General features: G+C 53.6%; 1 protein-coding gene across 4 annotated transcripts; it reads right to left on the bottom strand.

Moving 5' to 3' along the window:
• Positions 1-588: 588 nt before the first annotated feature.
• Positions 589-26,532, bottom strand: USP28 (ubiquitin specific peptidase 28). Of its 4 annotated transcripts, XM_042800416.1 has the most exons (26): positions 26,420-26,532; positions 23,052-23,129; positions 21,585-21,717; positions 20,232-20,343; positions 19,399-19,561; positions 18,406-18,492; positions 17,480-17,617; positions 16,969-17,042; positions 16,329-16,405; positions 15,804-15,952; positions 13,497-13,624; positions 13,231-13,326; positions 12,122-12,301; positions 11,199-11,413; positions 10,886-10,956; positions 10,338-10,566; positions 8,697-8,900; positions 7,997-8,136; positions 7,625-7,810; positions 6,584-6,679; positions 5,426-5,604; positions 5,257-5,335; positions 4,920-4,999; positions 3,684-3,807; positions 3,138-3,336; positions 589-1,781 (listed from the first exon to the last, which is right to left on the bottom strand). In XM_042800416.1, the coding sequence occupies exons 1-26, from the start codon at positions 26,522-26,524 to the stop codon at positions 1,606-1,608; spliced, it is 3,498 nt and encodes a 1,165-aa protein (XP_042656350.1). In that variant the 5' UTR covers positions 26,525-26,532; the 3' UTR covers positions 589-1,605. The 4 variants fall into 4 exon arrangements, with proteins under 4 accessions (XP_042656350.1, XP_042656352.1, XP_042656353.1 ...); XM_042800418.1 differs by lacking the exon at positions 7,625-7,810; XM_042800419.1 differs by lacking the exons at positions 6,584-6,679; positions 7,625-7,810.
• Positions 26,533-27,040: the final 508 nt, after the last annotated feature.

Here is a 27,040-nt window from a genome sequence, read left to right as displayed (position 1 = left end):
GAGATTCGGGCTCCAGAAAGAGAGCGGCTTTCCCTCCTCTTCACTGATGTAAATGCATCTCTGCTGCTGCCCGCTTGGGAACAGCAGACTGCCTCCCTCTCCCAAAACCCCTCGAGTCCCCGCGGGGCAGCTCGAAACCGGAAAGGGCTCCAGAACGGACCCTCCACTCCCAAGAACAAGGCGCCCCAGAAACCCCCCGGCACCGATAATCAGCACCGACGTCTCCTCAGGACCTGCCCGCTCTGAGCCTCGCTACGCTCGTCTCCCAACTCACCCGTTTTTCTGCTCAGTTTCTGTGAAATTCCCGTCCCAGCAGCTCCCGCCTGCTCCGCTGTCTTCGCAGGAGACCCAAGATGAGCTCATGAGCCCGTGCACCGTTCTGCCCGTCTGGGAGCTTCACCAAGCCTCCAAAATTTCTGCATTACTTTGCCAACATTGTTTTTTTTTGTTTGTTTGTTTGTTTTGTTTTGTTTTTTGTTTTTTTTTTTTTTTTTTCCTTTTTCCCCTGCTTCCCTTTCTTTGTATTGAAGCCAGAAGGAACCTTAAGGCGTAACCCTGAAGCGAAATAAAAACATGGAGGGAGCTTTATCATTCTAACATAGAACAAATGCTTTTATTGCACTTTTAGAAAAATCTGCATAGTCCTGCCAAACTGGATCCACCCTCTCCGCTTACTCAGAACATTTGGTTTAAAACAACAGCTCAAACCAAGTACAGACTGCCCGCCAAAGGAAATGCAAACGGGGCGCACTTCTTACAGAAAGTCAATTCAACCCACCCCCTGCCGCCGCCCCCCCCCACCAGCAGAAGTGGAGCTGCTTCTGGCTCTCGCAGTCGTCATCAACACGAACCGGGCCCTGAAAATCTGGAGGCGAGAGGGAAGCTTGCCCTCCCACCCCAGAGGGGCACACCCCTCGCAGCGCGTCATCTCCCGCGCCCAGTCGCTGCCGCACAGCTGCGCGGGAGACGACCGTCACCGTCCCCTCCCGCCTCTTGCCACTGCCACCAACAGCTCGTGCCTCTCTCCGAGGAAGACACGCGCCGGTTAAAGTACAAAAGGCGAGCGCCCGCTTGATTTGGCCGAGATCCGCAGCTGCACGCGGGGCTGCCCACACGACGGGGAGCGCGAGCCGCCGCTCCGCCCTGCTCCCACGGCGCAGGCTCTGCTAGCGGCAGCCTGGCCAGACCCGGGCGCACAGCCTGGCAGCCGGTCAGGAAGACGTGAACGCGCCTGACGGGTCAGCGGCGGCTCGCAGCCCGTCTGGCCGGAGGCGCCGGGCTCCCGCCCCGCCGCCGCCGCGGGCCCAGCGATCTGCGTGCGGCAGCGTTTGCCCGAACAGAAGAAACCTCCCGCGAAGGCCCGGGGACGCCGCGGCAGACGGCGCTGCCGGGCTACAGCAGTGGTTCCGGTCCTTCGCGCCGCCGCTCACCGCCTCATCCCAAAAGTGCAATCCTGCTTTTCACTCGTTCGTATTTACAGAGCACACAGCCGTGACTCGGGGTCGCCCCTCCTCTCCCCTCTCCCTTCCAAGCCCTGCCCGGCGGGAGGTCGCCGGGCGGGCGCTCCGCAGCGCGCCTGCCAGGCCGCGGCGGGGAGCCCGCGCTCTATTTCACAGTCACGGGGGAGGCCCCGTGGATGGACTCCATCACGGCGGCGAAGCGGCTGCAGAGGTCGTAGGGGGAGTTGGGCCGGATCTTCGGGGGCTCTTTCAGAACAACGACCTCGGTGGAGCAGTCGAGGAGCCGGGGCAGTAATTCGCCCAGCTTCATCTGCAGTTTTGCTGTCAAGGGGGAGAGGATGAAACAGTCAGTAAACGGCCAGATGGCAGAGGGCTCCAGGGCCGCGAGCTCAAAACCCAGGACGCCTTTTAGGGGCTGATCTCCCGGCGCTGAAGAGCGCCCGTCTCCTGCAGGCAGGGGGGAGCAGCGCCTGCGCACCCAGGGGAGGCTCGCGCCCGCGCCCGCGCCCACCCACGGCTGCCACCTCGCCGCCCGGGGGACGGGCGCCGCGCTGCCCGGCCAGGCAGAAGGACCCACGCGTTTCAGGGAGACCCTCCAAGGCCGACTCTGCCTTTCAAGGCAAGGGAGGGCACCGCTATAAGCCGATGCCGCGGCCCCGGCCCTTGGCAGGGCGGCCCGCACCGAGCAGGCACCACCCAGCCCCGGCGACGGGCCGTGCCCCACAGCAGTGCCCCCGGCCCACGCGCCACGGGATAGCCGCCTCCGGATGAGGAAGGGGGGCAGGAAGGGGGGGCAGGAAGGGCTGACGCCTCAGCCAGCCGGCGTGGTCCGGGAGCTGCAAGCAGCCTGCTTCGGGGTGGTGACAACCTCCCGCCTGAGTACATGCCGTCGTGGCAAGCCCGACGGCGGGCAACTTGCGCGCTGGCATCAATCCCTCCCCTTTTTATTTTTACGTTCCGATGCTGAGAATAAAGCTCCGTGGTTTTCTTCCCCCATCTTCCAGTGGCGCTTACCCTCTGCTAACGACAGAAGCCCCTGAAATGACTCCCCAGACCCGCACACACAGATCAAGGGGGTCGAAACCGATTTCTCTTAAGGGCAACGACCCGAGGGGAGTTGCGGGAGCCCGACTCCAGAGAACAGAAGGAAACCCAGAACAAGAGCAGCTCTAAACCAACAAACGTCTCCGCAGCACCCAAAGGTCCCCCGGGTCTGGCTCCCAAACCCAGCGCCCTGCCGCTCCGGCCGTGTTTCTGGCCCCTGACAAAACCTGCTCCTCCTCCCCCCTGGAGGGCACCTGCCCCTGCACTGAAGCCTGCCAGCATCCCCCCGCCGTCCGCGGGGAACCCTCCAGTCAGTAAGACAACGGAAAGCCTAAGCACACCTAGATAACGCTGAGCTATTCGCTTGAAATTGGCTTTTCACGTTTCAGGGGAGAGGAATCCTTCCTCTGCAGCCCGAGTGCAAAAGATTAAGCTCGTCGGTAACATAATTCAGTCGATGATTCCAAGACATTTCCCCTCTCACAATGAGAAATAGCCAGACACGCTAGAGCGCGAACGCCAGGGATTTAAGGAAAGGTTTCAAACCGTCCTTTAATTCCTTTCGAGTTCGGATCTAGACACTGCCCTGCCCACAAACAGCACGAAAAAGACAAGGCTGGCAGCCCTTCCTACCGTCCATGTCTTCCCGTCCCAAATAGGAGCACCAGTGGTTTCTCATGACCTCGATGGCATCCAGATCCTCTTTGGAGATCTCAAAGTTGTTCATGAGGTGCATGCAGGGGATGATCAGCTCGTTCAGGATGCTAATGCCCTCTGCCACACGAGCCTCCTCGCAGCTTACGAAGAGAGATGCCGCCACCTCGTTCAGCTTCTAGGGGAGGAGGGAGAACCGGAGGACAGACTCGTAAAGCCAAGCACAGACCTCAGACCATCAGCACGCCGTCAGGAAAAGCAGGCGGCTCGGGCCCCTTCGCCGACGGCCCCACGGAGAGACGCAAAGACTAAGAGAACCAAGCCGCAGGTTCCGGTGGAAGAGCCACCCTTAATCGCAGGAATCCTAGCACAGAAAACAACAAACTGATGATCCAGGTCAACCCAGAGCAGAAGATCGGGTTCAAGACCATCTACGGAACCTGGGGGTGCGCAAGTCCACGGGACCCGATGAGAGGTATCTGCTCCCTCCCCTCCTCCCCGAGTGCCGAGCCCCTCGGTACAAACCAGGAGGCACTTCCTCCGGTACAAGGCAATCAGCGATTCGTTCACTCCTCTGTTGGCTCCTTTCAGCAGCAGCTTGGTGTTGCTTTGGTAGGCGTAGACCAGGTAGGTGAGCGACTCGTGGTACCTAGGAGAAGAGTGTCAGGCCTCCAGCCCACAGGCTCTGTCAGGGCCACAGCGGCAGCCCAGGAATTGTTTTCCACTTGGCCTGAGCAGCGGTAACTAGCATCAGGCCCGACAGGAAAAACTTTGTTTCCTTGCCAAAGCACAAAGGAGCAGGTGCCCTGCGTCAAGTCAGCCCGGTGCCTTTGTGCCCAGTCTGCCAAAGGAGCCTCTTAGGCGGAGCCCCGTAAAGCCCAGCTCGGGTGCACCTTAGCCTGAGCGGGGATGCCAGCGCTGGGCTTTCCTCTACTGCTCCGAGACCTCTGCGCTTCGAGAGAAGGCTCAGAGAGGTGCAGAGGTGATGTTTTCAGTTCCTTCACCTATCCCTAGCTTCCGACCCCCCTGCTGAGAAAGCAAAACAGCTGACAAGGATGAGGTCAATCCAGGGAAGCTCTAACACGCTCTCGCCCAGCTTCTGGTCAATTTGCCCACCTGAATTTGGTGGCTCATCACTGGTAACCGCTTCAGAATTCAGTTCGGTTTCCATCCAGCAATAAATTCTGAAAGCCAGTTTATTTTCCGGACTGGGAAAAACTACATTTCAAATTACAAGCCCTTCATAAAACGGCACTGCTCTTCTTCTCCACATTGCACTGTTTATGTGAAATACAGGTTCTAAAACAGCAGGGAGGAGAAAAAAAAAAAAAAAAGGCCCTTTTCAAGTCCTTGAGGGTCTAGAATACTCCCAAGTCTGTGTTTACACCAAGTCTAACGTCCAATTCAAGACGGTTTAATTTTACTACAGAACTCCGAAGGGCGAACAAAAAAAATAAGTTCCGGCAATCACTCCTGCAAACCCGTCTCTGGAAAGGAGACTGTAGAGCTCTAATTCACAGAGGGAGACGTTAGGGGAAACTCCAGGGCAGCTAGCCAGCGCCTCAGCAGAGTACTTCAACTTAACCAGGGTCGACTGGGCATTCGGGAAAAGGCCATGAGCCAGTCGACCAACAAGCCCGCCGGCCTCAAAGAGAAGGGCGAACGCAAGCTGGCCGTCAGCAGGAGGCCGCTCCCCCACAGCGGCCTTCGCTTTCAGGCCCTGGCTGCTTCTGTCCAAGCACAGCAACCAGGGGGACTTACTTTCTGTTCTGGTAGAGCTCCAGCCCTGTCAGCAGGTAAACGGACACCTTGCGAAAAAGGCTGTAGTCTTCATGCCATCTCTGTTGAGGAGCAGCAAGAAAGGGAGAGTGTCACACGCGCGCCCTTTCCGTTCCTGCGCACCTCTGAGGGGTCTCAGATTTTACCCTCTGAAGGGGTAAAACGTCTCTCCTAAGCGGCACGTAAATCAGCCGACGGGCGGCACCGACAGTCCGCCGTGCTCGGGGGATTCTCGGTGTGCTGCTCCTCCCTCTCAGCACCCCCCCGCAGACAGGCGCCTCAGACAGCGAGGGACCCGCCGCCGGCTCCCGTCCCTTACCTTGTACTCCTCCATATCGACGTCGTCGGGGCCGATCTCCCTCAGCTTCGCTCGCGCTACCTTCATGATGCTAATCGACCTGGCTCCGTGTAAGCAGAGACGAGCAAAATGAGCTCAGCCGCCCCCAGGTGAGGGGAAAAGCCTCGTCTCGGAACCCCGCGGCACAAACCTCTCGTCGTAGCTGAGGTTTTTGTCCGCGAACTGCTCCAGGAGGGTCCGCTCCACCACCTGCTGCGGGGCGTTGTTTTGCAGGAAGTAAATGAGGACGTGCTGCAACCGGGCGTCGTTCTGAGGGGTCGGGGTCTCTTTGGCAAGCAGGTAGAGCCGGGAGTACTCCTCGTGGAACGCCTGCCGAGGAAACACACGGGCTAGCACGGCCGCTCTGCTGCCCGGGGGAACGGCACCGCAGCCGACGCGGAGCCTGAGCCTGTCCTGCAGTGACGGGATTCCCCAGCCTCCGCTGCCGGGTTCTATCAAAGGGGGAGCGGGAGCCCCCAGCACCTGCAACCACCAACCAAAAAGGCACCCGCACCGGGGCGAAGCCCGAGCGCCAAGCGGGCGCTTTTCCAAAGCGCCGCGGTGTGTAGGTGCCTCTCAGAGAGGGGGGCATATAGCTGCCTTGCTTTCGGTACTCCTCTTGCAAGTGCTGAGGCCGTAAAAAACCAGCTGCAACACACTTACAGCTGCAGTAAGGCGCAAGAGTGTCTTGTGACCGATTCTCCTGTAGATCACCCGCACGGGTGATTTCTCCCGTGCCGCGTCTCTGGCGAAATCTACCCGCCTCTCAAATCCGACACCGGCTTCGATACTCAGCACTGCTTATCCTTTCAAATCCCTCTGCTCAACACACACACCTCCTGAGCACGCATTTTACCAGGAGAGGTCACCATAAACGTGCACGTTCAGGGCCAAAAAAACCAGGTATGGGGTTCTGGTTTATTTTCCGCTGATCACACTGAGGACCCTAGGCAGCAGGTTCTGAGAGGCAGGCAAAGAATGTCTACTTTCTACTCTCCACCTCGCGAGAACTGCCAATACTAAAGGAATAAGCAGAGAAAAATAGCGAAAAGTAACCCAAAGGTGGTCGGTCCCCCTGGGAGGAGGAAGCTAGCTCCTCCTCACGAGCTCTAAAAACTGTCTAGAACCCAGGGACCTGTTGTCCCAATAAGAGAGCAGAAACAGAAATGCGGGAAAGGCAGGCCGTTAACCAGCAGAAAACCCGCACAAATCGTTGCCTTCGCATTCCTGCTAGGTCAATATAGCACAGATTCTTCATTCTGTGAACACGGCTAGCCATACGATTGGATTTAGCAAACAAATGAGATACCTTAACAAGCCCTGCTTCAGACCCATCGCGATCAAAGGTCTGGCGGGCTTTGGCAATAGCCAGGATGACACCTTGCATGGCTGGACTCAGCATCACCTACCACGAAAGCAGGGAAACAAACACAAACAAGACCAAGGAAAATGGTAACAGACAGGGAAAGAAAAGAAGGCATGGTGAAGAATGGAAAACACTTTCAAAAGACAAGGTTTAAAGGAAACCGTGCGAATAGGGGGGGAACAAGCCAGAGCTGCGTTTTCCGTGTGCACTCCATACATCTATCCCATGCACTTTACATGCTGGGCTGGGCTTGGTTTTTCTTTTTTAAGCACGTAAAGGTCTAAAGGCTGGTCACTCCGAGGCCAGAATTTGTAACTTGAACCAGCGAGAAGGTAAAGCGCACCAGCCGAACCCTCCGTGCGTCCCACTCACTCCTGCTCAGCGGTGTCAGTAAGGGAGCAGTGCCTGCGGCAGAGCAGCTCCTCGCGCCAGCTTCACGCCAGCAGGTACCACACATACTCAAGGAGTAAGGGTCTCAGAATCCGTGTGAAATCTGGTTGCGCTTGGGAAGAAGACCGGACTTCCAAAACGCTGCTCGAGTATGTATGAGTGCGGTTAATTAGTCAGACTCAAAAAATCAGTAGCTAGGGTACTGGACGCTGTGCTATGAGGGGCTAATGTCTTTGAGAGAGGGGACAAAACTGTAACTGAACACAGCAGAGAGGCTTGTAAATACATTAATGCGGCTCGGATCAATTTTGACATCGTTGTGCCAGAGAGAAGACTTACAGGAACAAGGCGCAGAGCTAACGACTGCGAGCTTTCCCAGAGCTGCTTTTCTGCGGCCTTCACAAACGAAATTACTTAACAATTTGGTCTGGCCTTCCTCGTTTGCACAGCGGGAAAACGTACTTGGCGAACAGCATCCTACCCGCCACAGACCACTATCGCACCCCATCTCAGGGAAGCTCAAAAAGCCAGCTAACTACGAAGTTAGAGAGGTTAATGACCGGCCGCAGCGAACCCCTGCACTGGGATCTGTACCTCCTCGTTATATCCGTCTGCATCAGATCTAACGGGAATCTTCCCCACACTGGGGATTTCCACTTCAGAGACCTGGGAACTACTTGGGGCAGCAGGCTCTGTTTCCTTAGTGTCCCGCGGTTGTTCTGCCTGAACTGTAAGGGCTGTTTCTCCCGGTCGGGCCCTCACTGGTTCTACCTCCTTGGGCTGTGGCCGAGAGGAAAAAGAAGAGAAAGAGTAAGGAGAACCAATGCAGAATACAGGAAAGCAAAAGGGGGCCGCATTGAACACGGCACAGCTGCAGAATTACACGGAAATGGGAAAAGCAACGGTCCCTCCGGAAGAGCGAGACGACAAACACGGGTTGGTCCCGGGCCAGGGCTCCGCTCCTACCTCGCAGAGCGCTGCCTCCACGCCGTTCTTCTCGTAGGCGTCGGCGGTGTTTGCGATGGCCTTGGCCGTCTGCTCCTTGGCAATCCTGGCGTGCTCCGAGGACAGGGAGCGCACGCTCTGCTCGCAGACCGCGGACTGATCTGCCACGACAGGGGAGGGGGATCAGTGAGCACCAACCGCGAGACGACTTCTCCTCTCTTGCCCTAAAAACGCTTTGTGGCTCGTCTCGGTGGGGTGAAACGGCCGCTGCATTCGCCCCCGAGGTGAAGGCATTTCACCGTGAGCTGGTGCACACCCCTCTTCAGCGGGTACGGCTCGCACCGTGAGGGATTGCCAAGCCACGCTTTCCCGCTCCAGAGGACAGCACTTGAACATTTTCTCCTCGGTATTTATTAAAAAGAAAAAAAAAAAAACCAAACAAAACAAAAAACCTCTGGCAGTGAAAGGAGAGTAGCCCATTACGATAAAATGAGTGGAAAACAGCTTTTCTGGTGACAAGCCTGGAAGGACGCGCATGCAAAAATAGTAGAATAGCCTTCCGTATTGCCAGGACCGAGCTGCTGCCAGCTGCCCTCGCTGCTTCATCAACAGCTTCTCCCAGGTGCCTGGGAATTCAGGCGAGGCTCCGCCACAGCGGTGTTTCTGAGCAGCGGGCCGCTGCCCGTTTCAACAGGGTTTGCAGACTCGGACGTGGCGTTACCTGGGCCCGATTCGGAAGAGAGGTCCTGCGACTCGGAAGCAGGCGAAGGCTCCATCTGCGGAATCTTGCAAGACTGCTCCTCCTCCCACTCCTCGGCCTCCTGCTCGAGTCGCCAGTTGTCCTCCTGGATGTAGTGTCTCAGCTCTGGGGGCAAGGCTTCGACTTCCTTCTGAAACTGCCCAACCTCTGAGCCGTCATCCTCACCTGGAAGAAACGCAGGGCTGGCACGTAAGGAAGCACGGAGTAGCAGGACACCGCCACTAGAGACTAAACAAATACACGGTATTAGGGAAAGCCACGGTCAAATTGGCTGAGGGAGAATCGGGAAAAAAACCCCACCCCTCTCCTGACTTTGTAGGTTAAGATGATTCGTAAGCAAGAGTGCAAAAATAAAGACGAATCCACAGTCGTCCAAAACAAAATCCAGTTTTGTTCTACTACTGGACAGCATCTGTCACAGAGAAGTTCCAGGAACAGCACCTGCTGATGCAGCAAGTCGGAGACACTTCCTTATGCCAGGGCTACCGTTGCAGAGAGAACGGTACTTAAACTGTCAGACTGGCCCGAAAATTCACAAGTCAGCTGGAGACATCGTCCCCGCAATCCTACACAGGGTGGATAGGTAAGGAAGCGCCCGGACCCCACAGCACGAGCGTCATGCCGGGAATTCCTCAGCGCTCTTTGGATCTACTTCCGTACTCGGTTTTAAAGCAGTTTTAAAACCCAAGTAGTATCAGCTGTAGGCAAGTCCTGAAATTTATCGGAAGCAAACAGCAATTCTGTCCACCAGATATTTCTTAGGCGCCCTTTGTAAAAGCAAAGCTTCTTTTAAAAAACCAACAGCAATTGCATGAAATAGGAGAAAAAACCCACCCCACGGGTTCATTTCAGAAACAGAACTGTCATAGGAAGACAGACAAAGAACAACTTCCAGATACTCATCAGCCATATTTAGCCGTGAACGGAATGACAGTTCTCCATTGTTTCTTTCTATTTATTCCATCAAAATGAACCGCGCGAGAAATTATTAGGTTCTTGGGCAGCTGTCTGCCGTGTATAGCGCCACGTGCACAACAATTTCTCCACAGAACTATTTATACATTGGCACCGCAAGTACACCCGCAAGCCGGAGCCACCGTTCCCAGCACCGCATACGCCAGGAACGGCTCCCTAAAACAAAGCAAGCCCCCTTCAGGTTCCAGATAACTATATCGCTACAAACCAAGCCAACAAGCCAGAAAGCGTGACAGAACTGGGAGAAATAAGGCCGGAGGCGTTCCGCACGCCCTTCTAAAAGAAACACTGACACCTAAGCTGGATAAAGAGTCAGCGGGAAAACCGGCAGCGCTACACGCATGGTTGAAAGCGGCAAACGGGGAGCCTGAATATTCAGAGGCATCACTGAGACCTCAAGTACTGTGCCTCATCTGGCCAGCACCGTTCGTTCTTCGGCTTGCCACCCTACCGGGGATTTAGAAGGGAATCGAGTACGGAACAAATTATTTCACTTCTATCCGGGGTGAAGTGTTTTTGTGTTGTCGAAAGACAGCCGTGCCAAAGAGAGGCTGCGGAACGGAACGATCGTGCAGGCTGGAGAGAGACCACAAACGCCTAATGAACCGGCAGCTTCGGCTCCAGTACCTGCAACGAGGCGGGAGACCTTATCACTTATGTACATCAGGCAGTAGGCGCTGGCGTTCCTCAGGCCTCCAAAGGAATCTCTCTCCAGTTCTTCCCACGACGATTCCGTCACCGAGATGTCGTTGTATTTGAGCCAGCTTTTCCGAGGCTGGTCGTATATGAAGGCCCAGTAGTGACCAGCGTTTGCTTGCCCTTCGTGTACCAAGACTGCGTGCAGACGGTAGGGAACCTGCAAGTTCACACGGGCATGGTTTTCAGATGTACTTTTAGGAATAGTATTTTCTCTGAGCTCTGTACGGAAAATCGCAAATACGTTCACAGCCGCAGCCTGGCACAAGACTCCTGGTTTAAATGGGCAATCTCCTCCTGAGAACTGACAAAATTCTCAGGGAAAAAGCAACGAGCTTTTCACATGGATTCCCTTCTCTGCTTCATCACTGGGGTTTTTAAAGTACAAGAAAGCGGGCAGCTTCCGTGGACGGCTACTAACAAAGACCAGGACCAGCAACATCAGTTTAATATGCATGTAATGAAGTTGCATCTCTTACCTGTTGGAGCAGAGGGCCACAGTACATTTGTTCAATGGACAGGTTGATTCTGGCAATAGACTCCCTCAGATCTGCCAAGAACATCGTGAATGAGAGAAACGCATAAAAATGAACGACTACTCATCAGGCTAGTCCAGCCCCATCCGCTTCAAAAAGTCTGAAGCCGGGCAGGAACCATCAGACACCCTTAACGGCAGAGCTGAAACACGTGCAGGATTACTGGTAGTTCAGGACGTATCCAGCTGAAGCAACAGAGGGGGAACCGGGCTGGCATTCAACAGGAAAAATCACGACAAATGCATTCGGGACTGACCTTGCACGTCCTGCTCAATCTCATCTCTCCATCGCTGCAGGCACGTCCGAACAAGGTTCAGCTCTTCCTCGGAAACCACGCCAGGAGCTGGGCGTTCCGAGGTTTCTGCTGGTGAGCCAGAAGGCTGGAGCGGTGTGCTTGGTTTCTGCTGCGGTGAAGAGTTTGCCGAAAGGAAAGCTCCATCTTCAGCCCTAGCGTCTTTCCTTTCGCGTGTACTGTGAAGGAAAATTCAAGAGCAGCGGACAGGTCTTGCAATCTTTCTTGGGTTTTCTCGTTTTGGAAAAGAATATGAAACAAACCAAACGGAAAATGCCCCAGAGCAGGATTTCACTTCCAGGATGGTACAAAACGTAAAGAGAACAAGGACACTGAAATATACTCCTTCCTGAACAGACCAAGTTAAAATCCAGGACAAACGAAAGCCTCAATTCTTACAGAAACCTGTAAGCGCTGATCCACAATGCGCAACTCTAAACATTCCTTCCCTTACTACTAAGAAACGCATGTATTTACTCAGCTTAATTTAGAGCGTAAAGCAACCGTGCGGGACAGGTTTGTCATAACCCAATATTGCATTAAGTTTCCGGTTGATGAAGCAAAAAAAAAAAAAAATCGTGGCCTAACCAAAGAAAGCACGTACTTTAACTCAGAATTGCTGCTTAAACAAGGCATATGGTGGTGCTTTTGGGAAAGGAAAAAAAAAAAAAACCAAAAACCAGGCTAGATGCGGCGTTGTATTTGCACAAACAGAACCAAATCACAAGCACAGCAGTGACTGACTACTCGCACAGGCACTCACACGTTACAGCATCACGCTCCCAAGTGCCCAGACAAACAACTCCCTTTTTGAATGTAAACCGGGAGCATTTTGCTGAAAGGCAAAGTGTTCTCCTATGAATTATTTTTTCCTTCTGTGTACTAACCCATCTGGCTGTGAAAGCACGTCCAAACCATGAGGCTTGGCTTGGGACTGCAGGAGCGTTGTCGGAGAGCCCTGAGCAGAAGAAACAACCACAGCTGACTTCGTAGCGATGAATTCGAGAACATACTGGAGCATGTCGGGCAGCGGAAAGCGGGCTGGGCCGGAGCCGTATTTCATGTACCTACAGGAAAAACCGCGAGATGTCGCACGAAGGAAGGAGTGTGACTGTTTGGTTAAAGCTGAGGGGACAACAGAAGGGCAACAGGGAGGGAAACTCCCGGGTGGGGAGGGAGACGGTTGAACCCGTGAAGGGAGGGGGGGAAAAGCCCAGGTGATGCAAAGGGACCCAACTCACCACCTCCCACCAGCCGAGCTGGGACACCCCGCGGCTGCGGGGCATTGCTCAGCGGCAGCCAAAACGGGGGGGCCCCGGCAGCACCGCTTAGGTGACAACACCAAACCCGCTGCCGCGGAGACACCGAGCCCCATCCCGGCCAGAGCCCGCAGGATGCCACCCCTGGGCCTCAACACGACCCGTCTTCGTGACGTCCACCAGAACCCCACCGAGCAGAGACACCGCCACGGCTACCGCGGCACAGCACGCCTCTGCCTGCCGCTCGCTCACAGACCCGTCAGTTTAAATATAAAAGCTGCCAGCAAGTTTAATGCCGACTGGAAAGGACTTTTACACAAAGCACCTCGCACGCGCAATCATCCGGTTGTCTGCAAACCAGACCCTTCCTGTCCATCCCCTTCCTTCCCCAGTAAACCCCAAGCTGGAGGGGACCTCTAATATAAAAAAACCCCAGCCCCGTAGATTCTTCTGAATGTATTACCAGGCTTCCTCACCGGGACTTGCCAATGCAGCCGACAGTGACAACTGGACTCCTTAAAGAATTTCTTCTTGTAACGGCATCGGTAATATTCAGAAACCGTCAAAGCCACGCGTTTGTCTTTAAAAACCACACTTCCTCAACCCTACGCCTCTCGGAACAGCCTGGTGCTGGTTCTCCTTCCCCTACAAGCGCCTCTTCTCTTGGAAAGCTCATTTTGAAGGAAGCATTCGCACGCTTCCACAGGCCACAAAAGTAAAGCTGGCCGGCTGCTTACCTTTCCAGTTTCTGCTGCAGGATCCCCATTTTCTCTTTCAATCTCTTCATTTCCTCTCTCTTCATCTGAATAAGCTCTTTACTGCAGTAGAGGTACCTAAACAGAGAACCGCAGGGCCCCGCCACGTAAGACTTGCTTTCTTCTAACATCCAGGGTCTTTCAGAGATATTGTAGAACCCTTCCTTGCTCACCCATACGACCTTTTTAATTCCGTTAATTACAATAAAGCAATAGCTTTAAACATACCGTACAACAGAAGAACTCACCTGTCCATATAAATAGTCTGGGGAAATTCTAGCTTGGTGTGAATTTTCTCTGGCTGTCCTAGTGACTGATTGAACTCAAATCGGGAGAGTTCAAAGGTCAGTACTGGTGGGAGTTTTGTAAACCAGCGCTGTAACAAAAGCAGAAATGCCCCCAAAGGGACTTGTTGTAAGATGACTGCTGAACGGCACATTTTCGACTGACCCTAAATGATCTCAGACCAATCCTACACGTCTGTCTGTCTCTGAGTACCGAATTAGTATCTACTTTGTTCACGGAGTGAGTAGTCAGAAAGCCAAATGTTACGAGATTAAAATTTCCGCTTCCGTTTTACGTTTTTTCCCGTGACAAAGCCTCATCGTAGCTTTCCGAAAGTTACTTTTCATTGCCCGATGCATTCGGCTTGACGGATTACTAACAGGCCCAGCACTGCACTTTACAGAAGGAGCAGACGCTACTCTGGATGCCAGCTAGGAGCCTCCAAGAGAGTCCCTTTCCAACGCAGATCACATGCAACGACGACGACCAAAACAGAGGCCCTTAAGCAGTGCCCGACTCCTTATCCTCCCTCAGCCGATTTACAAACCATGCAATTTAGGAGCTTCAGAGAAGACACTCGCTCTCTGTGTGTTTCTTACACGTTTCAAAGAGCCACGCTGAAGGAAAAACTCTCGGTTGATTTTACACTTCCTCTCTCTCTTCCCAGCCTCACAAATATTTGCAGCAGCTGCTGCCAGAAGTCTCCTCCACCTACCTGGGCACGGCACCACCCGGCAATGCTCCCTGCTGGACCTGGGATGAGCACGCTAAGGTCATTTTCCTTGGCAGGATTCATGTCAGGTGTCCTGCCACAATACATCTGCCCCACACCAAAGCGTAACAGCACATTTTTAAAACATTTCCAATGAAGGCGTTCATTTTTTCTATTCCTTTAAAAAAGCTTTGGAAGGAGACGGCCAGGCAGCAGAGCTTTTGGAGAAGCGGCCCAATTTTCAGAACAAGAGAGCATAAACACAGAGCGGGAATGATTTACACACCTATTATCTGGGAGAAATGTAAATTCTCGTTCATTAACCCCACTGAGGCTTTGAGCTTCCGTACACTCACCTACGGTCTCAAAAGACAAAATGCACCTTATTCTCTATGTCCCCTATCATGCAGTCCTCTAGCCACGACATCCTAGGAAGTGAAATTAAGATGCACAGTTTTTCCAGTCAGATTTCTCAGCAATAAAGCCAGCAGAGCCTTTTCCTTCTGTCCATACAGACAAAGAATAATTAAAACATCTCCGCGATCAGTCCAAAGGCCCTTATTTTTCGGAAAAGGATTTGGAGGAACTCAAAATCGTGCACTGAAAGGCACCTGCCCGATCAGCTCCCTCCTCCCCTCGGTCTCTGGCACCGGCCTACGGCGGTTTTGCCCACATCTGCTGTAAACGCATCGGAACAGCTTCAGGCAGGAGCGAGGAAAACCAGAAACAAACACTCGAGTCCTGAGTCGGACAGGGCTTACCCGCCCGAGACTTCCTTTCGCCTTTGCTACTTTAAACCGCAGGAACACGTTTTTCACACATTCTCACAGAATTGAAATACCTTTCCCTGCCCCCTCTACGCCAGACCCCCTTTGAAATGCCTTCGCGTTATTTCTCCGCCTTTGTCTAAGCTGGCTTTTCAGCTGCACTTAGGCGTGTAAGATGCTGAACGTAATGGGACTCCCTCGCTTTTACTGCGACTAAGGATTTTATGATTGGTTTGTGATTCGTGAGATTAAAAAAAAATTAAAATAAAAATCAGCACAGTCAGAAGATAAGAGTGAAAATGAGAAGAAAAAAAAAAAAAACAAAACAAAACGACACACACTGTAATAGGGAGAAAGATACAAATTCCAAATGGCATACCATAGAGTTAAGCACTGTACTTTTACCCTCCGAAAATATGGAGGCAGTGAGTGGTTCTCCCCCTACTCAGGTACAGGTAGGCTTCAACAGAAAGAGAGAGACTTTATCACACTTGCATCAGAAGCAGATGTTTACCGTTTTAATTTAAAACAAACGCCTCGAACTGGTTAGATAGAACAAACACAGCTTTACAAGTAAGCAAAGACTTAGCGTCTCGCCACGTACCACTAACATACATTTACACGAGGTACCAGGTAGCCGGAAAAGATTTGGTATCCAGCTCTCAGGGAACATTTACAATTGCCGTTTAAAGCTACCTGAATGTACCGACTCACCCCTGCGCTACACACGTTGCATTTTTCTGCAGCAGGCAACACAAAGCTCAACAAAACAAAAAGCGCCTAAAACTAACCTCCTGTCCATACGTCACCGACCGAGACGCTGTCGCCTCGTCCATCTCTCCCTCCACCATGGCTCCCTCCAAGCACTCATTCAAGTTTCGATAACCGTTTACCTGAAGGGGATACTGACCAAAGGTTTCGATCTTGGAAAAAGTATTGCCTGGACGATGGAAACGAAACAAAAAACATGAACTCACTTAGGAGAACAAAAAAAAGAAAACGCCGGGTAACTCAAGCGTTTGTTGTCAGCACACGTCAGAGGCGCTACTTGCAAGAACCGAACGGCACGGAGCCGCGTACACGTCTGTCAGGGCCAGCCTCCTGATAAACGAGTGCCTTCGATACCTCAGCGCTTGCGTGCATGACATGTTTTCAGAAGACTTTATAAACGTTACAGACAATTTTATCAGGAAGACTATTAGCAGCTGTAAAGAACTAGGCAATTTCATCGGGAACACGTAACAAAATCCCGCGTCATCACCGCTATGCGTCAAAACACTTAAAGGAGTAGTGAGGCTACCAAACCCTTAACTCACCCTCATGGACGCCCTCAGTCAAGAAAGTCCCGTAGAAAAGCTGTACCATTGGGTTTTCAGATTTGTCCCCAGGGTTCCTGTTTCAGAAGGAAAAAGCACGTGTTCATTTGCAGCTGCGGGCCGCAGAGAAGCCCCGAGTCATAACCTGAGCGTTTGCTCGGGAACCTTCCTACAGTCAAAAGTAAAGTTTTCTGTCCAAGCACAAAATACAGAGGAAGCTTGTCATCTGCTTAGATACTCAAAAGCACATTTTGACATTTACACTGGCAAGGGGGGGGGGGGGGGGGAACCAAACAAAAAAAAAACCACCAAAAACCCGCCGTGAGGCACTACTTTTCGAAATGGTGTTCCAAAAACCCAGATCTTTCCTGGACACCAGCTCTGCTGAGTTCCCCTAAAGAGTTTATTTACTCTGCAGGCCACAGTGGCATTGAATAAAGTCCTACGCTTATGTACAGGCCCTGCAGATATAACACTTCACAAGCACACTTCGAGCTTAAGGAGCATCACCTTCAATAAACAAAGAACTCTCATTTACTCAGAATTTTCACATCAAGCCCGTTCATTTCTTAAGGTGTCGCACTGAAAATCCGCTCCTCCTCAGTGTCAGGGCAAACTCCCGAGATCACAAAAAACTCACTTGACGTTCACCGCGAGCTGGAACGCATCCTCCAGCCAGTCCAGTAGTTTGTGTGTAAATTCACTCACATCTTGCTAGAAGAGAGACAAAAGTCCAGAGTCAGATGGAATACCAACCAGAAAGCGTTTTCACGGTCTACTGGTTTCACAAACCTACTGGAATACAACCCGACTGGTATTGCTGTACCTACCCAGCTGAAAGAAGTGTGAAACAGAAGTGCTGTGCTGATTTAGACCGATAATGAACACTCTGCTCATCTGAAAACTAGATCAGAGGAAATTACTGCGATCGCTACCCAACTACCCAGATGGCACTGGGTAGAGCACTGTTACGCTGGCTGTTTAATTAGCAAGCACGTACATTCCGCCTAAACGACACAGGGACAGCTGCCTGTCAGTTGACAAACATGGGAAGGGGCCTCTGAAAGTAACAGCAGGATGAAGCGAAACAAGATTGTCGTGGCTGCAAGTGCTGTTTTGAAGGAAGCACGAGGCTCTTTAACGCGATTTACCTGCTGTTCTTCAGCGGATCTGAACGCATCCCTCAGGAGCTCCACTGCTGCAGAAGGGTCTACGAACTTACGACGTGTCCCCAGCATTAAAGCAAACAGACACTGAAGTTCTTGCATGAATGCGATATTTCTTTTTCCCTGCATCGCAAAAAGAAGGAAAGGCAAGCCCTTCCTGTGACTCAAAAAAGCAGCATCTCGAAACAACCAAGGAAAGAGGTGACATTAAAAAGGACAAAAGCAGAAAGACGTGCAGTGTCATTTCCCAGGAGTAATCTGGTCTCCCAGTGGATGCATGGGAGAGAAAAATTCAACCAAAACAAAACCTCTGGAGAAGAGGGCCAGAAGTAATCGGTGCGAAAACAGAAGGCAGAAGCTGGTGAATTGATGAATTTACTCTGTCTGCATCTGAGGCTTTTTTAGTGTCTCGACAGCACACATGAAAGCCAGTAAAGTCAAGCCTCTTAAATGGCAGTGGCCGCGAGCTAGAATGATCTAACAGGCAAAGGATTGCTCCAGGTATGCCTTTTCCTTTGAGGATTTGCTAAGCACCTTCTGCTGACCGCTCCCAGAAGGTACTGGGGCTGGAGGGACCTTCAGACTGGCTCAAATACCAGGTCTGCTGCGGTGCTCGCGAACAAGCAAACCATCCGGAGCTACCAAAGAAGTTTTATGGGACAAATTTCTCCCTGCCCCACAGCTGAAAGCTCGAGAGGAAAGCTCTACGAGAAGCATCCGATCTTTTCCCACACCGATTCCGTCTTTGAGAAGTATTTCACAGATTTGTCTTTAACGTGGCCTGACAATTTGAAAGCCGTTACCGTCGGCACAGCAATCTCAGACGGCGCCAAATTAAATCTGCCTAGAGAAAGAGCAGAACAGTATACCACAAGAGGGACATTTTACAGCGTTACTCGATGAAAACTTACAGTGCGACTGCGACAGCTTTCAAGCACGCTTTGTGGGAGCGAGTACCCAAGGACCAGCCTCCGAAATTCTGGCAACTGAAACAGAGACTGAAAGGAAAGGAGAGGTAAAAGACCAGTCAGCCTCCGTGAGGACGTCACGCGCTGCCATCCGATGCCTCGCTGTCACTCCCCTACTCGACAGCTTTTTTGTTAACCTCCAATTCTTTGCTGGCCTTCTGGTACTAAAGAAATGTTTACGAAGCGAGCAGTCTGCGTGCCGAACCAGCACATTCGCACCCACCAGAGAGAGATCAAAATCTCATCTTGCCATTTCTAGGATGTAACCAACCATTCCAGGGAAGGAGTGCTCTATTCTGCACAGGCAAGTTTAGAAGAAGCATCCGAGAACAAGTCACAGTAAGACAGGAGCCCGTCCGAAGCTTTCCGACTTCCTCTCCCAAAGCTGGAGGCACGATTAACGTCTATCTAATGATGTGAAACGGTTAGAAGAGACAAATCCGCCCAGTTCCGCTTAGCGTAGTCTCTTCTCGTTTAGGTTATCACTAATAATATATGCTGCCTAGTCGCTTATTTGCTCAAGCATCTATGCCAGCGTATTCCATTAACTGAAATATGATATACCATGTATTATGGAGCCAGCAATAACTGCAGTGAAATTTAATTATCGTTTCACTTTGCCAGTCAAGCTTCTGTCATTCGATAAGAATTTGGGCATCACTGCACCAAAAAAACCCCGCATGCGTACACACAGATTATGTGTATCAGTACCTATTTTTAAGCAAAGTCTATTTAACTGCTCTTTGGCTCCTTCTCTGCACGCCCAGAATAAATCACAGTCATATCAAACAAAAACGGAGGTCTCATTTGAGCACGGTCACATTCGCTTATCTGCACACGACCGCTTCACAGAGCCGCCGCATTTTGAATTCTAACCGATAAGCGTTTTGACTCCCAGACCGCAGCCACTCCACGAGAACCTTTCGATCAACTTACCTGTATGACAGCACTAAACCAACACGTATTTCCAATATTTTTCATTCCAACAGGCCAGTCACCCACTCTTCTCCAGTCGTTCTGCTTGGGGTTCTCTCCCCAGGCTTCGCAGCGTTTCCTTTTGGAGCGGTTTTTGCTTTCTGCAGAATGCGCTTCCTGCGGTCTGTCACAAGAGAGGCACAACGTGCTGGGAATCACCACCTCACAAAGCCTCCCCGGGCTGACGGGAACCCAACTCCCCTCTAGTCACGGGCGGGACGGGAGGGCCGGGCGCTGCTGGCTGACACCCAGCGCCACGGGCAGGCGCTGTCTTCTCTGACCCCAGAGAAGTTCCAGCTCTCCGGTGAGGCGGGCGGAAAACAGGACTGCGGGGCAACTGGGAATGATGGAGGCAGGTAGTAAGGTACCCCTGGTTTTCCTCCCGAGCTAGCTGCGTGCAAAATTGGTGCCCTTCGTCACTGCTGGAGGCAAATCCAAGCCACGGAAGCGACACAGTGGCAGGGTGAGGTGGAAAGACACAAGGGATTTTGAGGCGCCTCCCAACAGGTGCCGCGATGCCAGTACAGCACCCTTTTGTCTGGCACGTCAGCAACAGCAGCGGGGACTCGAGCAGCCACCACCAGACCTGCTTTTCTCTATAATTCCAACCATCACGCTGCAGTGCTGCCCCAGAGATAAAGGTCAACTGCCCAGAAGGCAGTAAGGATCCCAGCACCTTCTAAAAGCAGCGGGTATACATCCGGTAGGTGATTTGTGTCCGTTTTGCAATTATCAGCTTAAGAAGCCACCTACGATGCCTGGGAAAACCAAAAGCAACTTAGGGACCCACTGACCTTTCAGCAGCATCTCTGTCTGCGGGCTGAGCCTTCGGCGATTCCAGTGCTGCGAAGGCCTTGACGGCGCGGAGGCCGTCTTTGTTATTAGGGGAAAGCGCAGGAGCCGCATCTGGAAGCGGAGGCAGCACTCTGATCAGTTTTCCACCAGCACCGGGCAAACCTTTTCTTTTAAGGGAGCTTCTAGAAAGCGTTACGCCTCACAAATACGCTTTTTTTTTTTTTTAATGATGGAGCACAATTTTCTAGCTGAAGTTTTAAATATAAATCCCTGTAGCTTGGTCCACGCTAGGAATCCTAAAAAGCGACTGCGTGGGCGGGATGAGGAGAACAGGACGCGTCATGCAGCTGTGCACAGGCCAGATTTCCTTACAGCCAAATTCAGAGCCTGAGGGAACATTTCAAAGCTCCTGAAACAATGGAACAGGAACATCAGCTGCTGCTTGTATTTGTTCTGCCCTGACAGCAGTGCTGACAACTGATGCTGTTTCAAGAAATAAAGGGTTTCACTAAAACTGGCACAATCACACAGCATCGCCTTCCCTCCCTTGTGTCAGGACGCTCAGCTACGAGTCACTTCACCTACCAGCTACGTAGGAAAGGAGGAGAAAGGAAGGAAAACGAGTAGTTCTGGAAGAGGTGGAAGCTGGGGAGCCCAGGGCAGCTGCACTGTTCCGGGTTCTTGCTTCAAAGCCCCCAGTACAGATTTTTGGCCCTGTGAGCCTGTCCGGTGACCAACTCACGTGGGAAAGCTCCGGTTAACAGACGCGTCATTAGCAAACCTCTCAACCACCTCAGACTACGATCACGCTTTTTACATCTAAACGTACCGAACCGACAGCCAGCTTTTGCCAACACCGGTAACGCTTATCAAAACACGTGTCACGCAGTCAAATTGCTAGCTCAAGTGACACGTCAAGTTTTCACGAAAATGAGGCTAAACACGCAATTTGCCTGCTCTGCCAGCAGATGCTGCAAAAAGAAATGTATGCCTCGGCAGGGATTCGGTTCTCTCTCCTGCTCGCTCGGCTCTAGCAGCTTTCCGGGTTGTCTGGGTGAGCCAGGGCCAGCTGCTTAAGACAAGGACAGTTTTGTAACCATGAGACATCACCTACAAACGCTTCTCAAACACTACTAAGTCACCTTCCTCTCGGACGCAGCTCTGCCTCACCAGGGAGGTTTCAGTGCCCGAACTGTCCTGCGGCAAGCGACCAGCACTGGCAAAACCAGATCAGCACCAGGAGAGGAGCCGGAGGGGTTCCCTGGCGGAAGGGGGGCAGGACTGACGCGTCCCCTCTCGGCTCAGCCCGGGACACGTGAAACCCTGGTGGGGAGCGGAGATGAAGGACTCACGTTGCGGGAGCTGCTTGCCCACGGCGCTCCCTTCCCAGGCGGACGGCTCCGCAGCAGCTGCCTCCCGAGCCGGCTCCTGAGCGTGCTCCTCCGTCAGGAAGGTGACTGCTTCCATTAGGTCGCCATTAGCAGCCTGGCGGAACGATAGGGGAAAAAAAGAACACAGCGCCAGGGTTACCTCACCGACATTTGCAGGACATTTAATGCGGCTGTGGTAAAGATAAGCACAGTGCCACCCGCTTTGCTCTCCCTGGCCACGGGAGAGAGCTTTCTGTCAGTGACAAGCAGTAGTGAAAAAAACTGAGAAGAACAAAGGCTGGCAATTTCCGTCAGAAAGCACTCTGGGTTTATTACGAGGACAACGCAGACTCCATTAACTCAATTCATCTCCCTCACAAGGGATTTGAGCGGTCGCAGGAGGCCTGAAGTGCGACAGGGTACTTTGCCACCAGGAGAGACTCAGAGGAGACAAACTCTGCAGATTTCGAGACGCGAGTCTCTGACTGAGCTAGGGTTTTCCTCAGACCATCGCTACAGGTTAAACTCCTCTGAATTTATTCTAACATTTTCTGGACATTACTTCTTAATGAAACATTTAAGGACTTTCTTAAAGAAACCTCTTTGTGTGTTTTTAGCACGGCCCCCCTCCTGCTACTACACCTCAGGAGGAAGACCGGCATCTGAGGACTCCAGAGCGAAGCAGTTGCAAGCAGTTTGTGACTGCAGCTTATAAACGCCAAAACATGCCATAGGAGGAGGAATCTTTCCAGGTAAACACTGCTCCTCCAAGTGCCTGAGATTCCCGTGTCCCTTCGCTCGGGAGCAAAGACGACTGCTCGGGTGATGGCCAAGACAACCACCAGCCGCAAAAGCCGCCGAGGTTACTGCAGCTGTCCAGAACTCCTGAAGCGGTTTACACGGAGAACTGACCCGCTCACTTTGTGTTTACCCAAACGCACGGAAAACAGCCCCGTGGGAGCAGAACTTCTGGGAAATGTTTATGATGTTTTAGCACAGCACGTGCTGCTGCAGCACAGATTTTAAGCTCTACTATTTGAGAAACGAGCTGCTCTCAACTTAGCACAGGCTTTTTGCTTCGGATGCGGATGAATCCATAGGAAGAACCCCAAAACCGCACGTTCCCCGCTGACGCCAGCAAGTGCTGGCCTCACGTGCCTGTCTGCCTCAGGGCTGCACCTCAGCGAAGCAGGGCGAGGGGCAGAAAAGCAGCGGAGGATTTACCCCTCACCCCTCACCCCACCATGTTACTCAGTGAAGCACAGAGGGTATCGCTTCCGCAGGCCACGCACCGACCGTCTGAGCGAGGACTAGCTCATCATCAGCCCACAGACGTGCCAGTGAACACCCGACCTGTGCGTTATGTTTCGAGAGAGCCTGAACTTGCCTGACTTTTGGGCACAAATTCAGAGGTCTCCTTTCCACCCAACAATGACAACAGGCACAAACCTTTAGAGCCGCATGAAGGAAAGCCGAATCTTGAATTCCCGTGATCTCCTTCAGCTGGTTTAACAGCATCTGGCAGTCCTATGTGCAAGAAATGAAGAAAGACCACGTGAAAAGGTGAGCAGGACAGGCATCGAGCCGTCTCCGCAAGGCTTGCCGAGGGCTCACCGGAGTATTGCTTCTTTCTTTCCTTTCTACTGACAGATTGTCACCAAAACCCCGTCGCGCTCGCTGGATGGTAACGCCGGCGTCAGCTGGAGCATTGTCCTAAAACCGTGCTTCTTCCCCAGCTTTACAGACTGGCGTTCCATCCGCTGTATCCTCACGAGGCCGTTAGCAGGCCCGAGAGGAAAGGCCACCCCCGCTGCCGGATGCGCCGCACCTGCGGTGGGAGCGGGCACCCCCCGGCATCTCCAGCGGGACATATAAGGAGGCCGCATGTCCTCAGGGCAGCGGCGAGGGGCTATTTTAAGTCCGGCCGCACATGCCATTTGTGCATGTCATTTCTCACTGACAATATGGTGTCAGGAGAAGGGCCCGAGAGGCTGCTGTCGCTTCTCCTTCCCCCACCACGCGGACCACTCGAAGTTTGGCAAGCTACTCGCTCTAGGCCCTAAGCCACAGTCAACCACCTAATCTCCGACCGGTTCAACCTCTTAAAAAACACCGTCACAGAAATTTTCTTTACCAGACGTGTCGAATCTCTGCAGCCCCGGCTTACCACAGGAGCGGTCACTGTGCCTACCAAGCCCCGAATAACTTCAGTCAGGCGGCTATCAGGAGGGGCAGCTCTCTACAAAGACCCCCTTCCAGCAGCGAGCCCCGATGCTGGGGGTCCCACCCCCCCCCTTCCGCAGCCACAGCTCGGCTGCTGTCGCCAACAGCTCGGTCCAGGCAAAACCTGGCGCCGCGAGATACGGCTCCGTAACGGCGGCACTGCACGCAGCACGGGAAGGACGCTCCAACTGGAAAAACAGCCGGCTCCGCATCGCCTACGCCTGATTCCTAAAAACTGCCGAGGAACCTGCCGTCAGCACAGCCCAGTGAAACCCAGCGTCCTAAGATCACACGTTTAGTTAATCTTAACCGGCCACATTGCAGGCGAATAAATTCAAGTTGCTATTTACTCTCATCACTGGGAAAAAAATCTAAGATGCTTTCATCCCCTTGGAGCCCAAGTTCCACCCAGTGAGAAAGAAGCCAACTGTTTTTTTGGGCCTCCCATCCACACTGCTGACGGATGCTGTTCCACACACAAACACTGTAAAGATAGCATGCATCCGTACCACTGGTTACGACAACAAAAAAAAATCCAAGATTACTTTCTGATGGGAATTTCCCTGACAAGCTATTTGTTCTAGAGTCTCACCTAAAATACTACTTTTGCTCAACTGTGACAAGGCAAGGCGTGCATGAGTGTGCGCAGCCCCCCCCCCCCCCCCCATCCCACGCACTCTTTTAGTCCTGACAGAAGCCAAGAGGCGCTGGGAAGCCTCAGGCCCAGCCAAGGGCACGATGAGGGGCCGCATGATAAGGAGCCAAGGGAACAAGGCTTGGGACAGGCATACTTTCACAAAGGCAAACCACTTATATCATGTTGCTAATTTTGCTACCTTAGCGAGTGGCATGCTTGGCGGCTAACCCCGCCTCAGGCTGCAGGGCATATTTTTCCGTTGGAGAAAAAAAACCTCACACTAATAAACCGTATAACAATAGCAAAATCCGAGGCAGGACAGGGCATGATTTTCAGGGTTTTTTCTGCTTCGCCAAAAGGAGGACTCAAAAAGGCCGCTGTAACCATAAAAGCTAATTACTGACCCACCGCTCAAAGTTACCACTTAATATTCTAATGATTTCCAGTGCAATTTTATTCAGCCTTTGAGAAGACTTGTATTAACAGCAAAGAGTTTATCCCGTACAACAAGTTTCAAGAGGCTTGCGGCCGACTGGCAGCCCACAAAAACCACCAGGAACCACAGTCTGTGCAATAACTTTGTTAAGTTTTGGGGGAGCACACATGGTTTTGTTGCTATAACTCGTCTGGTTGATTGCTTTCTGAGGTTACGCGCCCTGGTGCTTTAAAACAAGCTCCAGAGCTGGTAATTAACACCAGCGTGCTGCCGCTGTTAATATGCACTGCACTTGAAAAAAAAGAAAACAAAAAAAACCAAACCAAAGTCCTACCCGCTGGAAAAACAACCCCAACCAAAATGTTATTAGTATTAAATTACAGCAACAGGGGATGAGTACAAAACGAAGAGGCTGAGAGGAGGGAAGGTACTGGAGATAAGAATTACGCGGTCGGCCAGTAAGTGATGGAGCAGAAAGGCTTTGCCACTTTCCTCGCTCTGATGTGACACACCGCGCTCAGAAGCGGTTTATTTTGATGAGAAACTGCAAGCAGGGATGGATGCAAGCGCGGTGCGGGAGTTCAAGGGCGTTCCAGAAATAACAGGGCGCGAGGAGGAGGAGGAGGAAGGTGGCGGCGGCACGCAGAGCCCCGGCCTTCAGCCTCCGCACCTCAGCTTTTGCCCCAGCGGGAAAAGGGATACGAAGAGGGCTACAAACCCCGCCAGCCGCAGCAGGGAGCGTGCCTGCGTTCCTGACGGAGGCTTTTACAAACCGACACCCGTCAGGGGGAAGACGCAGCGGGCAGGGAAGTCCCCCTCTCCTCCAGCGCCCGCTCCTGTGCGTCAGGCAGGGCCCCGACACCGTCCCCCCGTGAGCGGGGAGCCGCTGCCGCCCAGATCCCGCTCCTCGGGGTGCAACAGCAGGGCCGGTGCCCTCGTCCCGCTCTCGCCCGGGACGCTGGCCTGCTGGACGCGCGTCCCTCACGCGGAGATGCCACGGGCACCCACGCGAGTGGGGGGGGGGGGGTGTCCCCCCCACCCCCCCCCCCCCGCGCACGGGCACCCTCCTCTGCGGCGTGTGGGTCCGGGTCCTGCGGGAGGCAACTGGCGCAGAGCCCGGAGGTTGTTAACGGGAATCAGACGATGGTGGCTGAGGGGATGGAGGAGGCAAAGTGCTGCCGCTCGTTGCTGGGGGGGGGGGGGGGGGGGGGGAAGCCGCTTGTAAGAAGCCCACCCCGAGCTCCCTCCCGCAGCGCAGGCGGCCCCCTGCGAAAGGAACCCCCGCGCCACGCTTCACCCGCCCAGGGTGGAAAGAGAAGCAAGGCGCCGAGCGCCCAGCGGCTTTTTGAGGTGTAAACGGCGGCAGAAGGACGGCGCCAGGCCGGGGGTGCGCGGGGCCGCGGGCCCGGCCTCAGGGGAGCGGGGCCGCCGAGGCCCGGCCCCACCGCCGCCGCCTCCCCACCCCCCCCAAATACCTCGTGTGCCCGTCGTCCCACACCCCCCCCCCCCCCCCGCTCTCACCGCGCCGCCGCCGCCGCCCGGGGCCTGCAGCTCGGCCGTCATTGCGGCCCGGGGAACCGGGGACACACCGGGGAGCGGAGCGGGGCCGCGCCGCCCGCCGCGCATGCGCCAGCGCGCCGGTTCCGGCCTGGCCGAGGGCGGGAGCGCGCGCGCGCGGCCCCGGTGCCCGCCCCCCCCAACTCCCGGTTCCACCCCCCCCGCCACGCTCCGCGGGGCAGTTTCTATCCATTTCTTACCCCAGCAGCGGGAAAAAACCGCCCCGTGTGCCCGAGGGAGCGCTCTGACTCCACAGCGCTCCCGCTTACGGATTTTTTTTTTTAAAAAAAAAAAAAAAAAAAAAAGCATTTTTACACTAGTTTGGTCCCAGCCGCTCTCCGCCAGCGAAAGGGCGGGCAGCGGGGGTCCCACGCGTGTCTGCCCATCGCGGGGCGGGGCTGCCAGCCCGGCCGAGCGTGCGGAAGGGGCCGGGCGCTCGCCACGGGGCGACGGGGGGGCGAGGAAAGCCGGGGGCGGGGGAGCCCCCCTGCCCACGCCTCCCGGGTCGCGAGTGGGGTCTCGCTTGTGGGGACTGGGGGTGCCGGAACGGGGACGGCTCCTGCCCCGGTCACGCCAGTCGAGGTG

Source organism: Tyto alba, unplaced genomic scaffold (genome assembly GCF_018691265.1).
Source record: "Tyto alba isolate M040663 unplaced genomic scaffold, T.alba_DEE_v4.0 Super-Scaffold_32, whole genome shotgun sequence".
Classification (NCBI taxonomy): Eukaryota; Metazoa; Chordata; class Aves; order Strigiformes; family Tytonidae; genus Tyto; species Tyto alba.
Note: the sequence above shows the minus strand (reverse complement) of the source record. Positions and strands in the feature narration are given on the sequence as shown.

Coding starts and splice junctions, on each gene's coding strand:
- USP28 (XM_042800416.1), bottom strand. CDS start 26,524: ATGCGCGGCGGGCGGCGCGGCCCCGCTCCGCTCCCCGGTGTGTCCCCG. Junction 13,327..13,496: donor CAGACTATTTATATGGACAG/GTGAGTTCTTCT, acceptor TTCTCTGTTTAG/GTACCTCTACTGCAGTAAAG. Junction 7,811..7,996: donor TGGAGGCAGCGCTCTGCGAG/GTAGGAGCGGAG, acceptor TCTCGGCCACAG/CCCAAGGAGGTAGAACCAGT.